Source organism: Sceloporus occidentalis, unplaced genomic scaffold, assembly GCF_023333645.1.
Source record: "Sceloporus occidentalis isolate IW3139 unplaced genomic scaffold, rSceOcc1.0.p SCAF_21, whole genome shotgun sequence".
NCBI classification, from domain to species: domain Eukaryota; kingdom Metazoa; phylum Chordata; class Lepidosauria; order Squamata; family Phrynosomatidae; genus Sceloporus; species Sceloporus occidentalis.
The window spans coordinates 8891592-8906698 of NW_028317001.1; the positions used below are offsets into that span (position 1 = coordinate 8891592).

The 15107-nt window shown below is 46.4% G+C and overlaps 2 protein-coding genes across 2 annotated transcripts in view; one reads left to right on the plus strand and one right to left on the minus strand.

Moving 5' to 3' along the window:
* The window catches only part of LOC149301551 (uncharacterized), a 133162-nt gene that overhangs the window by 62138 nt on the left and 55917 nt on the right, over window positions 1-15107 (minus strand). The window lies entirely within an intron of this gene.
* On the plus strand, window positions 5633-13720 carry LOC149301552 (uncharacterized). Its single transcript, XM_089484067.1, has 4 exons — window positions 5633-5665; window positions 7377-7545; window positions 8384-8504; window positions 12507-13720. Exons 2-4 carry the CDS (start codon window positions 7471-7473, stop codon window positions 13322-13324), a joined length of 1014 nt encoding a protein of 337 aa, XP_089340193.1. The 5' UTR covers window positions 5633-5665; window positions 7377-7470; the 3' UTR covers window positions 13325-13720.

The following is a 15107-nucleotide window of genomic DNA, read 5'->3' on the forward strand; positions in this document are numbered from 1 at the left end:
TAAACCTCCCTTTACTGCCTGAAGAAGACCTCCATTGACTGGAGCCCAGTCATTACACTTTCCCAAGGCAATGCTTTCCCCTATTTCCCAATGTTGTTCTTGGTGTCTGCCTTCCAGTTGTTTCCAGGTCTTATGGTGACTTTATGGGAGTCTCTGAAGGGGTTTTCTTGGCAGGTGTCTTCAGAGTGGGTTTCCCATGGCCATCCTCTGAGGCTGAGAGAGTGTGACTTGCCCAAGGCTTCAGTGGTTTTGAAGCCTTTTTGCTTTATCTTCTAGAAGGAAGCTGAGGTGTTGCTTCTTGCATTGAAGAATGAGAGGAACCTTCTGGCATCCAAAAGGCTAACATTCTCTGGAGTTATGTCTGATAATATGAATATACAGGATTGCAATCCCTGTTCGTTTATTGAAAGGTTTATAGTGCACCCCATATCATAGAATCTCATAGCTATGTCCCTTAATAGCAGTTAACCAAATTAAACAGTATATAAAACAAATACATGGAACAAGCTAGACAAGAGGCCTCCAGGCTGCACCTGGCTCTTTTGCATTGGTGGCGGCAGTGGAGCTGCGGCTGTGAGGAGGCCAAGCCTCAGACACCTCTCCGCCGTCGCTGCCGGCAACTCCTGTGGTGGTGATGGTGACGGCGGAGAGGAGGCCAAGGAGAGTGCCAGAGGCGTCCTCTCCGCCGCCGCCTTTGCGTGAGGGCCAGGTGCTGGGCTGGAGTCTTCTTGGCCTCCAACACCCAAACCTGGCACTTTTGTGCTTGCGGTGGCAGCGAGGAGGCTGAGGAAGCATCTGGTGTTGCTGCTCCGCCACCTCGGGCTCCTCGTTGCCAAGGCCAGGGGAAAGGCGAGGTGTTTCTCCTGGAGGCCAAGTGTGCTGGCAGTGGAGCGAAGGCCGAGGAGTACTGCCAGAGGCCTCTTCGGCCCCCCTCTCCACTGCCGCCATGGCGCAAGGGCCGTGTGGGGCTATTGGAGGCCAAGAGGCTTCTGGGTCACCACCCGGCCCTTGAGCGGTCATGACAGTGGAGGCGTGCAGGCCGAGGTGGAGAGGAGGCCTCTGGCGCTGATTCTCTGCCTCCTCTTCGCTGCCACCGCAGCAATCACTGCCACCTCCGCAGAAGGGCCGGATGGTGGGCTGGAGCCCTCTTGGCCTCCAACATCCCCACGCTGCCTTTCCCCCGACTGTGGCGGTGAGGAGGGAAAAAGTTGGGGAGGGGAGGAGAGGAGAGGGACTTTTGTCCCCAATGTTGGCACGTGTGGATTTGAGCATACGCGGATTTTGGTATATGCCGGGGGGCGGAACGGATCCCCCACGTATACCAGGGCCCCACTATATTTGCAAGCAAAGGAGGGCCAAGAGAGCCCTGGAGAGCCTTGCCTTGGGGTGGCTCTGGATCTCTGGTGCCTAACAAACTACAAATCCCAGGATTCCTCAGGATGGAGCCAGGAGAGTTAACACAGTTTCGAACTGGAATATTTCTGCAGTGCAGACGCAGCCTGAGCTGGTTGTAAAAGGGTAGAAGCGCCCAAGTCTGGTTTTTTCCTCTCTTAATAATGCTTTTACTTTCAAAAACTAAGCGCTTTGTTTTGTTATTTTTGTTGTAATATGAGATGGTCTGGTTTGTCAACTTCATTCATGCATTAAAATCTCTTAATAATAAAACTGAAGAGACTTTTAAAACCTCCCAGAGGAGCTACTTTTAGCCTTTTGGCGGGGGGGGGGGAATCCTCCTCTTAGAAGCCAAAGCCTGATGTTATGAAGAATAATAATAATGCTTGTATTAAAACTATCCTCTCCATTTCTGATCCCTTTTAAAACCCATGGTCCCCAGAAGGAGCAGAGCTGTGTCTATTTGAAAAGACACACAAAACACACAAAAATAAACACACTTCCTTCCTTTTGGCCCAAGGAGCCTGGCTTCCTTATCTCTCTAAAGCCTCAGGAGAGAAAGAGAGGCCTCTGTTCAACTGAGGCCTCAGAGAAGGTTCTGGAACATTATTCACCACAGTCACAAGCAGCACAAAATGGCCGCCAGAACACAAGGAGGCAGGGACTGGGATTCCAGCCAATCAGGGCCAGGGACACAAAATGGCTGCCAGAAAACAAAATGGCCTCTGGAACAGAAAATGTGAGTCTGGGGCAGGGGGTGGGGTCTTCCAGCTGCTCTGCCCCCATTGGCCAGCCTCAAGAAGAGGAGGAGCTTCTGCTTCTCTATTTAGCTCTGCGTGCGGAAAAGTGACCGAGGAGAGAAGCAGAGTGTCCGAGGGAGAAAGAGACAGATAGAGAGACAGGAAGGAAGGAGGAGAGAGGAGGAGAGTGTAAGAGAGATAAAGAGACAGACAGGAAGGGAGGAAGGAAGGAAGGAGAGAGGAGCAGAGTGTAAGAGAGAGAAAGAGACAGACAGAGAGGGAGGAAGGAAGGAGGAGAGAGGAGGAGAGTGTAAGAGAGATAAACAGACAGACAGGAAGGGAGGAAGGAGTGAGGGGAGTGAAGCGAGAGCAGAGGGACACGGCCTAGAACCACTAGGCTTCACTGATGCACTGAGATCTGGCTGGGCCTGGCTTGGGTCTACTGCGGCTGCTTTCCTTTGGCCACTGCCATTAAGGAGGGGAGGAAGGAGGCCCAGCAGTCCTTCTAGGCATGGGCCACTCTCTCTGAAGTCCCAAAGGGGATTCCAGTGCTTTTAATGGTGGCGCTCATGCTGTAGCAAAGATGATGATGATGATGATGATGATGATGATGATGATGATGATGATGATGATGATGATGATTTTATCAGGCCTAGGGGGGAGGATAGAGCTGCCACCAGACCTTAATGATCATTAATGCCACCTTCCTGTGCCTTCTTGCTTTGCACCACTGTAATGGCCATGGCTCAGTGCTATGGAACTCTGGGAATGTTCTTTTGGTTTGGCATTTTAGGTGTTGTTAAGGTTTGGAAATACTGTTTGAGGACGCTTCCGACTTTGGGGCCCTTTCCTCCTGCATTATGGCTTCCCTGAAGGCCTCAAACTGCCAAGTGCCAAGCGCTGAGACAGAGGTGGCCATTTTGTGCTGCTTGTGACTGTGGGGAATAATGTTCCAGAACCTTCTCTGAGGCCTCAGTTGAACAGAGTCCTCTCTTTCTCTCCTGAGGCTCCAGAGGGAGAAGGAGGCCAGGCTCCTTGGGCCAAAAGGAAGGATGTGTGTGTCTTTTCTGAGAGGGTTTTCTTATTACAAAGCTCTGATCCTTCTGGGGAACATGGGTTTTAAAAGGGATGAGAAATGGGGAGGATACTTTTAATATAAGTGTTATTATTATTCTTCACAAACATGGGGCTTTGGCTTCTAAGAGGAGGCTTCTCCCCCGAAAAAGGCCAAAAGTGGCTCCTTTGGGAAGTTTTAAAAGTCTCCCCAGTTTCCTTATTAATAGATTTTGAGGCAAGAAGGAAGGAGACAGACCAGAATAACTCATATTACCAAGAATGAAACAAACAAAAAGAGAAACAAACAAGAACAACAAAAATAATGATTAGACAGAAAAACAAACTGCTTATATTTTAAAAAAGCAAAACCATTTTTTACAGGATAAAAATTTGACTTGGGTGCCTCTATTCTTTTACAACCAACTTAGTCTGTATCTGCACTGCAGAAATAATCTGTTTCGAAACTGCTTTAACTTTCCTGGTTCCATCCTATGGAATCCTGGGATTTGTAGTTTGTTGTGGCATGAGAGCTCTCTGGCAGAGAAGGCTAATGTCCCAAAGGTAAAATCCCAGGATTCCATAGCACCGAGCAGTTAAAGCGGTGTCAAAGTGTCTTATTTCTACGTGCGGATGCAGCCTTCTTGGGAAAGGGGCTGATGCTGGGGAAAAGAGGAGGAATGCAGAAGCAAAGGAGGACGGATGGACGGAGGGCCACCTGCAGCTGGACTGGCCTCCCTGAGCGGTCAAGACCTAAGCTGGGTTGTGGACAATGGGCACTCTTAATATCAATATTAATATCTTTCACTATTGATTGTAATTAAGGAGGGGATCAGATTCCTCCTTTCAATAGCATCAGGAAAATGTTTAGGTGTTGTTAAGTTTGCAAATCCTGTTTGGGGTCCCTTCCGACTTTAGGGCCCTTTCATCCTCCATTTTGGGTTCCCTGAAGGCTGCCAACTGCCAAGCACTGAGGCAGAGGGAGCCATTTTGTGTCCTGGTGGCCATTTTGTGTCCCGGTGGACTTTTTCGTTTCTGTCAGCCATTTTGTGTTCTGGTGGACATTTTGTGCTGCTTGTGAATGTGGGGAATAATGTTCCGGAACATTCACTGAAGCCTCAGTTGAACATGTCAGGGAATGAAATGGATGTGGCCACTAGGTGGCGCTGTTGTGCACGTTATATACAGCTCTAGTGGCAGTTATATGTGTCACCATTCGAACAGTGCATCATCGGAATGTTGATGCAACTGTCAACTGTCCTTCCTAACCGTCACTGAGAGACAGAGTGAGACAGTTGGTGTGTGAGAGCAACTGCCTCTCTGTGGATGGTGTTACTGTGGCTGCGTCACAGGTTGTGTTATTATTGTTGGTTGGTGTAAATAGTGTGTATTAGAGACGGTTGTCCAATACACTGTGTGTGTGTGTGTGTGTATATATATATATATATATATATATATTGTAAATATTGCAAACGAAGATTAAAGTCCTCATGAAGAGTGAAGGCTTGTTCTGTGCTTATTTCTCAAGCCTGGAGCTCATGACCGTTTGCAGTGGTGAAGGAATATTTCCTTCTTGACCAGAATACCTTTGCAGACATCTCCACAGATTCCTTCTCCCTGGCGTCCTGTCAATGTGGTTCAACTCAGCAAGTGGTCGTGGTGGACAAAGCACGTCTTTCCACACGCCCCAACAGAACAGAGGTTCCTCTTTCTCTCTCTGAGGCTCCAGAGCGAGAAGGAGGCCAGGTTCCTTGGGCCAAAAAGAGGGTTGTGTGTCCCTTTGTGCCTCTGACCCTCCATTTTGGGGGGAAGGAAGGAAGGAAGGAAGGAAGGAAGGAAGGAAGGAAGGAAGGGGCCTGTGGGGGTCTGAGGAAGGGAGGCAGGACCAGTGGAGAGGCTGGGCTTTGGGAGCTGAGAGAGAGAGAGGTGGGGAAAGAGACCCTCCCTTTGGGCCCTAGCTGGGGAGGGTCCACCGGTCCTTGCCTCCCCCTTTGGGAAAGGAGACCCCTTCAGCCCCCTGGACTCACTCCTGCCACTCATTCCTAGAATGGCTGGCACTCAGAGGAGTTTCCTAGGCATTGTCACCTTCTGCCCTCCATGGCCATTGGCACTGACCTTTTCCCATTGCCTTCCCTCCCTCAGCCCTGTGGACCTCCTCCTCCTTCGCACTCACAGCAACCCTTCTCTACGGCTGAGGAGACGGCCTCTGACCCAGGGAAGCTCCGGCCATAAAGGACTGCAGAAGAGGCCTTTCTGGGGCTGAAGAAGTCAGTGTCTTTGTACTGAAGGTAGGCTTTTATTCCTGGAGCTGAAAGATGACCTTTGTTTAAATGTTTCAGTCCAGAATTGTATGGAAATGTTGCAGCTGAGAGAGTGAGCCCATGCTTTGCAGGCATAAAGCCCCAAATTCGCTCTCTAACAGCATTGTCTTCCCAAAAGGTGGAAGGGAGATTTCCAGACCTCAGACACACAGTGCGCAAGTGAGTCCTTTTTATGGGAATTGTGTGTGTATGTGTTGTTTACTAGAACTTTGTGAGATATTAGTTTCACTGGGTTTATAAAATGAATTTATATACGTCTTCACTTACCCCAAATGAGCATAATCCAGGGTGCAATATTCAAGTCATAAACCTATACATTTATAGATATTTGTTATATCAAGTGCAACATATTCAGCAGTTTGCATCTTTTTAAAAAATATTCAAGGAAAAATGAAGAAATTGTGATTTTAACAATAGATCCATTCAGAAACAATGCACACAAATGTATATGCCTCAATTTCTATGTGGCTTTAGCAAGAAGAGGGAGGAGGTTCATACTTCATGCTCCTGCTATGACTGACATAGGAAACACAGCAGTTAAGCTTAGAAAAATAGTCTCATCTGCAAAAATAAAGTAATTTTTTGACCAGTGTTTAAATGGGGAGGGGGCCATGATGAGGGGAGGACATGGATTAGATCTGTAAGGTAATTCATGTCTCATCCAGCCCAAGAGCTAGAGCTTCTTCACCTGGGACATAAAGCAGGTCCTCCCCCTCCTCCTCTGTGTGAAAGAGAAGTCAAATTCTCATCAGTCATGATGACATAGCATGAAAAATTTGTATTCCTGAATTTAAAAATCTGAGGAGTCCAGAATCCTGTTGGTTAACCCTAGAGAGCAGACCCACTGAAACCATAAGTGACTGGTGGGTCAACATGTAGATAAACCCAATTGATTCAGTGATTCTACTCTGATCAAGACTAGGCATAGGATACAGGCTAAGATTTAGACCTGCATGTGGCTGGAACAGGATATTCCCAAGACAAGATGGATAGACAACAGTGTGGAAAATGGGCACTCTCCACATGGGCAGAGACACTCTCAGAATTGTGACTTCTCTGCATGCAGAAGGCTGCCATGGGAATTGGGTGCTCCCTTTCCATCAGCTCAATCCTCTGGTGCCCCCTGATCCTGGGAGAAGGGCTGGATCCCATGGAAGGGGAGCGACCTGAGAAGAGAGAGTTCCTTTCCTGCCCTTCTTGACCGGGGGCCTCCCTGGAGAAGGACCATTTGTAGACCCTTTCCACCCAGAGCAACACTGGAGCATAGAGAGTTCTGCCGGTTTGGCCATTGGGAGAATGAGGAACCACCAGGCCAGACAGCCTGACCCAGCAAAACCCTCTATGCTCCAGTGTTGCTCCGAGTGGAATCAGACTACAACTGGCCATTCAGTGACCCAGGTCCTACCATACAGTTGTGGAAGGCATCCCACATGGCCATTCCATGCCTGGTGAGAGTGTTGGTGTGAGGTATTAGAGAAGCATCCAGCTGTGTTTCTGTAGTCAGAAGCAAACTGAAGAAATCTTCCTCTGAGGGCATTGTGGACCTCTGCAGGTTTCAGCAGATAATGCACTCATTTCACATCCAGCTATGAGGACATAGTCAGGACCCTTTGCAATTCCCCATCCCCTGATCCCCAGCTACTCTCACAAGGCATGGAGTAAGTGTTGTGTAGGGGAGCTGCAGTGAGTCTGTGCTAGGTCCAGGGGGTTTTGTTTGGTGCAGAGGGAGGAAGGGGATGCTCACCTCTACATCGGTCCAAAGGAGGCATATGTTACCTGCATATGTCATCAGCAGGATGCTCTTCTCTGTGTCTTTGACTGCTGCAGGGTTTCTTGCTAAACCAAGCCTTACCCTGGTCTCTTTTCTCAGGAACTTCATCGCAATCCCCTTGTACACAGCGTTGGGACATTGTTTGCTGGAAGTGACCAAAGTGCAGGGCCACCAGGATCCCCCTGCCCACCTGATGGCCAACACAAAGGCCAAGCAGACGTTGCTGGGCTCCAACAGAAAGAGGCTGCCGAGGGTTAACAGCTCTTTGGTAAGTTGCCATCCTGACTGTTATTTTCATCTGTGTCTGGGCTGGATCATGAAAGCAAGCGAAGAAGATACTGTCCCAGTTTGGCAGAGAGAGTCTTGGTTAATCCTCTGTCTCCTCATTTTTTCAGGGGCTTAGGAAATGTCCTATTTCACTCTCCTCCTCCCATTTCCTCCTTTCTCCTCAGGTCAGTTCAGTTGCTGCAAAGTGCATTCCAGGTTCAAAAGAGTCTACAGCCCATCAATGCAAAAGACGGGAGAGGGGAGGAGAGAAGGGGGCAGGGTCTTGCCCTTGCCAGGAGTCTGAGCCAAAAGCAAAATGCTGTACCCTTTCTCGCTTGTGTGATCTTTATCATTAACAACTTTGGCCATCTTGACCCACTTCTGGTGTTGTTTGTCCACATGTGTGTTGCTTTCGCCATCTGTGAAATGCTGGATGATATGGAAGAATATCTCTGGACTTAAATTGAGGGTGGGCCCAGTGGCCCTCAAGCCCAGAGTACTCCCCAGAACTGTTTTTTAAAAATGAAATTTGCCTCTGAAATTAGGTGAAATATGGCTATATGAAAACTAATATACATGTTGGAATAGCCAGTATGTTAATCAATCAATAATATTTCAGAAATGGCCAAAATTATATTGTTTATCATATTGTATATTATATTGAAAGGATTCGAGACAAACTGGATCTCAAAGGCTGTAGCTTTTTGCTTTCTTGCAGAATTTAAAGTTTATTTCCTGGACTGAATTCTGAAGTGTTGAAATAATATTTGCGATGCCCCATGTGCTTTCCTCCCCTTTTGTTTAGTCACTCTCTGGATCAGGGCTATTTTCTATTGCAGGTGACCTTTGCAGATGTGGCTGTATATTTCACTGAGGAGGAATGGAAACTGTTAACGAAGAAACAGAGACTGATGTACAGTTATGTGATGATGGAGAATTATGGAAATGTAGCCTCTGTGGGTAAGGAACCTGAATCCATTTCACTTCCTGTGAAGACTGAGGGCCCTTTCATAATTCACTGTCAGAGCGCTATGATTCCACTTGAGAATGATAGAATCAAAGAGATGAAAGAGACCACAAGGACCATCCGGTTCAATCTTCTGCCATGCAGGAATAGACATTCAAAGCACCCCCAAGAGATGGCTATCCAGCCTCTGTTTAAAGACCTCCAAAGAAAGAGACTCCACCAAACTCTGAGGGAGTATATTCCACTTTTGAAGAGCTCTTACTGTCAGGAAGTTCCTCCTAAGGTTTAAGTGGAATCTCTTGTCCCTGTGGCTTGCATCCATTGTTCCATGTCCATTAATTTGAAATTAATAATAATAATAATAATAATAATAATAAACCATAATGCGATGCCACCATGCTCTGATGGAGTATATTCCACTGTTGAATAGCTCTTATTGACAGGAAGTTCCTCCTAATATTTTGGTGGAACCTTTTTTCCTGTGGCTTGTGTGATCGAGTTTGGATTTATATAAATTTTGCGTACCAAGCGATCAAAAATCATGACCCCTGACTGACCCCATCACAGCCGCCATTATCCCAAAAGCGAGCTGACCACGTAGCCAGACAAGCCTAGCAGGCCATGGCTAAAGCAGAAAGGTAGATTTAAACCTTTAAAACCAGTTCTGGGAGTTGCCATTGTCGTAGGCAACCTGAATGAGGACAAAGGAAGTTTGCCTCACCTATTGATGGTATTAAGTACCCAGCCATCTACATAGTAGTCTTCTCCCAAAGAAGTGGCAGACCCTTTTGTGTATCCATTGTTTAACTTTAGTCTTAGTCAATAGATAGCCATGAAGACCTTTGTTCCGCAGGTAGCTATAGCCTGAGGATACGTTTCGCAGTATAAATAAGACCCAGATTCCAGCCCTCCTTTGGGCTTTGTGAGCTACAGTTCCAAACCTCAACTCTGTCGAGCAATCGCTCCAGAGCTCTCTTGGGCACTGTGCCCTGCTGAAATCACTTGGGCAAGCCAAAGCCCACTGTCTCTTTCGGGCCTCTTGTTAGCTTAGCCCGCTGGAACTTAGCTCCTAGCCATCACAGTTGCCGCTTGCTTTCTGTTCCCCTCTGCCGTGTTCACTTACCAACATCCCTCACATCTGTCGCTTGGAGAAGACTCCTAAGGTAAATATTTCAACGGTGCCTCTATCCTTTCTCCTTTACCCCCAACTCTTCCCCTCCCTTGCTTTAGCATTGAATGTGCGTGTGCGTGTGTCATCCCTTTTTGGTTGTGTGGCTTTAATAAATGTTTATATTTTATTTGCAACTCATTGACATTGCAGTCTCTGTTTCTTGGGGTTGGACTATATGACCTCTGGTATACACATAGGGACCCAATCCGCTGCGTGCGTTGTTAGGACACGCCTCTTGTAAATTTGAGCTAATTAAATTCCCCTGATTCGATCCTTCCTAACACTTGCGTCCATTGTTCTGAGTCCTTTGTTCTAGAGCAGCAGAAAGCAAGCTTGCTGCATACTCAGTATCTCTTCAAATACTTGAACAGGGCTGTCATATCCACTCTTAACCTTCTCTTCTCTAAGCTAAACATACCCAGCTCCCTAAGTCATTCCTCAGAGAGCATGGTGTCCAGACCCTTCACCATTTTGGTTTCCTTCCTCTGGACATGCTCCAGTTTCTCAACATCTGTTTGAATTGTGGTGCCCAGAACTGGACACAGGATCATTGCAAGTGAGCCCTGACTAAAACAGAATAGAGTGGAACTATTACTTCCCTTGATCTTGACACTATACTCCTATTGATACAGCCTAGGATCACATTGGCCTTTTTAGCTGCTGCATCACACTGTTGACACATGTTCAACTTGTGCTCTACTACCATTCCTAGTTCCCTTTCACACGTAATTTAATTGTCATAACAACTTCCTGTGGAATCTTGGAATTTCTAGTTTTAGTGAGGCACTATTGTTCTCCTCTTTGTAAGGATTCTCAATATCCAATCCTAAACTGCCAATTCTGGAATTTTGTGGGAAGGAGCCATGGAGATTAATGCTTTTTGCCCCTAAATGGTCCTCAGCCCTTTCCTGAGCAAGTTTCCTGGCTTTTGTGGCCCCTCTTCCAGCCTTTTGAGGCTCTGGAGAGGCTTCATGGGAAAAAGGCCTCCCTTGGCCCTGCAATGGATCAGAGAGGGCCCAACAGTGGCAAAATGGCCTCCACTTCCACAAAGGGATCCTGTGGGATATTGAGGGGCAAAACATTATACCATATTTTTAGGCAACACAATTTGGGGTTTCCCCTGAGACCCCCTGGGGTCCAATGTGACCACCCCACTTCCCAACAGTAGTTCATCCCTGTCTTAGAGATGCCTTAAGGTTGTTTTAAGGCTCATCCCTCAAACTTGACCCTCACTAATATCAGAAACCAGGTCCCAGACTCCTTGTTCTGCCTTTCCTAATGCATTAGTTGTATAATGATTGTCTTGCCTTTCTCAAGAAATGAGCCTCAAAGTGTCCCTTTTGTGCATCACACTCTGTGGGTGTGTGTCTGTGATAGAGAGATGGAGGCAATGTGAAAAACAGAAAGGCAGGGAAGAGATGCTGAAGGTCAAATGGTAAAGCAGTGCAGATGGGCAAGAGGCAGGGTTGGAGAGAAGAGGGAGAAAAGGAAGGGGACCAGGCCTCTGGGATCCAGGAGGAGAAGGCAGGAGCAAAGCCAGGATCGCCTAGCTTGAAAAACACACAAAGCATCACAAGAAGTAATTTGCATTGTAGCAATAAGGGTAAACATCAATCCATAAAATGAAATCTTAACCTGGCAGGTAAAAATTGTCCCAAATAACTTTGAGAAATATAGACTTAAAATAGTGGCTTTGGCACAGTTGCTTAGAAAGTTGTATCCTAATCGAGTATCTCCCAAGCTGAGTTATATAACATTTCAAGCAGAATACAAGCTGCACATGGCGTGTTTATAGTGTTTATAGTGGCAACCCACTCATTAACTTCAAACTTCTAAAATGATTCATATAAAACAGAACAGTCAAATGGATATAGTGCAGAAAACACCGTATACAATCCTATTAATTCCAAAATGGAAGTTGTATAAAAATGTAATAGCCTGACTCTTGGTCATAATTATTTCAAGATATTTCATGGGTGTTTCTACATCTGTTCCAAAAAAAATCTGCTACAAATAATCGCAGATGCACAATATCTGGCAACTTTAACAGTTACCTGCTCCTAATAATACAATTATTTGCAAGCTTTCCTCTCCGACTTCCATCAACTTCACCATCCCTTGTACCCACAACTCTAATCCACACCAATCCACATGTGAGCTGTATCCTTGTTTGGAGGTTCTAGCAGGGGAGCGCAGCTATCGTATACCCTTGACCGAAGAACGGTACGGTCGTCCTCTTCCACCGAGCGCGCAGCTTCGGGAGGGACGCACATGGAGCGGTGAGGGAGGAAGGGGACACCCGCCTAGCCAGCCAGATCAGCCGAATCAACCCTGGTGATCAATGGGGTGACAGATGTCTCAGCCAGATCGCCCTCACATCCTTGAGCTGTATACTGTATTGGTTGTGAGTCGTCTCCTGGTGCCACACAGCATGAAGGGACCTCTGCAGTTAGCTTCCATCATGCCTTGGTCTCTGACTCAGGACTTTATGGCAGTCTCACAGGATATAATGCCACTTGCCAATCAAACTATTTCTCCACATGTTTAATAGAATATTTTTGCAACATTCCTTTTTCTGACTATCTGCTTCCAGTGATTCCCTTAAGTCCCCCTCCAATCTCTTCTTTGTTAACTCCTATAAATAAGGATACAATTGTTCCATGGATTTAGGGGCATAAGTAGTACGGTCATCCTTGGGTTACTAACAGAAACTCTCTTAATTTAATCTCTAATAAGGAGGGGTTAATGAGGGCTAAATCATGGGTAACATCCTCCTCTCTTAACGCTGATTTTCAGTCTTATCTGTCACTGTGCTTCTTTACAGAAAAAGATTTGAGTCACGAGAGAATCCACACAGGAAAGAAGTCACATAAATGCCAGCATTGTGGGAGACATTTTGCTTACAAGTCAATCCTTGTCATGCATCGAAGGGTCCATACAGGAGAGAAGCCATACAAATGCCAGCATTGTGGTAAATGTTTTCCTCGGAGGTCACACCTAGTGACACATCAGAGAGTCCACACCGGAGAGAAGCCATACAAATGCCAGCGTTGTGGTAAATGTTTTCCTCGGAGGTCACACCTAGTGATACATCAGAGAGTCCACACAGGAGAGAAGCCATACAAATGCCAGCATTGTGGGAAATGCTTTTACTTGAAGTCAAACCTAGTGATACATCAGAGAGTCCACACAGGAGAGAAGCCATACAAATGCCAGCATTGTGGGAAATGTTTTTCTCAGAAGTCAGTCCTAGTGACACATCAGAGAGTTCACACAGGAGAGAAGCCATACAAATGCCAGCATTGTGGGAAATGTTTTTCTATGAAGTCACACCTAGTGAGACATCAGAGAGGCCACACAGGAGAGAAGCCATACAAATGCCAGCATTGCGGGAAATGTTTTTCTATGAAGTCACACCTAGTGAGACATCAGAGAGGCCACACAGGAGAGAAGCCATACAAATGCCAGCATTGTGGGAAATGTTTTTCTCAGACGTCAAACCTACTGAGACATCAGAGAGTCCACACAGGAGAGAAGCCATACAAATGCCAGCACTGTGGGAAATGTTTTTCTCAGAGGTCAAGCCTAGTTACACATCAGAGAGTCCACACAGGAGTGAAGCCACACAAATCTCAGCAGTAAACTAACATTATTTTTGTCAGTAAGGAATATAAAATATTTTCAATCCAATGGTGCTAAGAAAAGGCCCTTGTGATTTTGTTTGTAAGGTTTCTCTGTCCATATGTCTGTTTGTTTTAAAGTTGTATTTTGTTAAGTTTAGGTTTTATTTGCTAATAGTATAGATAGTTGCTATGGGTTGTCTATTTGGCTGGGGATTGTGGGTCATGGTATAGGTTAGCTAGATGAGGGGCTGGGATTTGTTGCAGCTGTCTAGAATATTTATGGGAATGATAGCTTTTGCATTGTGTGGGATGTTGGCTGAAGAAAGTCGGAGGCTGGTATTAACAGAAAGGGCTAGTTTCTAGGGATGGCAAAGGGGGGCTTGTTACCTGTGGGGCATAGACTGTAGGAATTGGAGGGGGGACCTAGGGTTGGAAGAGGGAGCAGTTTTAGGTGTTTGGGGTTTTAATGTATTGTTTGCTTGGAATGGGCAGTTCTGGCTTAACCACTGAATTTTTGACTCTGTGTTCTCAATAAAGTTCTTTACTATTTCAACACACTGGACTCTTAAATGCACAGAAGTTGTGAATTTGTGCTAAACTGACCCTTTATTCCCTCCTCAGTTTTCTGTTCCATTCCCAGCCATAAGAACAGCAGAGGCAAACACACACAAACACAAACATAGAAGATAAACAGAGAGAGCTTTATTTCCAAAGCAGAGCCTTCCTTTCCTGCCTTTTCCTCCTGAGTCCAGCTCTGCACCTTGGGCTCGCCTGGAGTCTCCTCAAAGGAAGAAAGAAGGGAAGAAAGGGGAGACTGCTGAATCCCCAGCGCATACCTTCCTTTCCCGCAAAGGCCACCAGTGGAATAAGCAGCAGCAGCAGAGAGGCCCTTGCAAATCCTGCGCATGTTGAGGAGGGGCCTCGTGGGGGATGTTGAGGTCGCCCAGGACCAAAAGCCTAGGTGACTCCAGCAGCATCTCAGAGACCAGTTGTGTCAGCTCCGCTAGGGAGTCTGTTAAGGAATGGGGTGGATATTAAACCAACAGAATCCCTAGACTTCACCTAGTCTTTAAGCTGAGGCAAATACATTTGATGTGGTCGATCATATGGATAGGTATCCTGCTCAAGGCAAGATTGTCTTTATGGACCAAAGCGATGTCCCCTTACCTGCTCACTGACGGAGAACCCGGCTGGTAAGGCCTGATCCCAGGTGGCTGAGCTATCATCACGCAGCCAGGTCTCCATGAAACAAGCCAGGTCAGCCTCTTCGTCCAGTAGGAGATCCTAGACTATCTGCGTTGTATTTTTGACTGACCTGGCATTACACATGGTTGGTTTGGTATGCTCTCCAGCCCTTTTGGGATAGAAGGGTGAATGGAAGGGGAGAGAGATATCTGTCAGGGTCCTAATTGCAGCCCATCTTGCAACACAAAAGGCAGTACTTTGAAAAAGGAATAGCTTTTATTGAAGAAGAAGTAATGGAAGTGACTTTTTTGTCAGGAATTAAAGAAGGTATAAACATATCCCTTTTATAACCATATGCATCCACCTCACTCCATTTACCAATGAAGCTAATTAATCGGGTAGCCCTTTCCCGCACAGCGTTCTCCCGCCCTTTTAGGTGCAGTGTCCTCCCATCCGGGATTCTGGCAGCTTTCCTAAAAGCAATGAAGCTCTCATGTGCCTTTTCTCAACCACTGCACCTGTGGCCTTGGACCACAGAACTCAGCCACACAACGGTTTTAATTTACATTATGGCTTAGCAATATATATAGCTATCTATAATATAAAACCCTATCAAT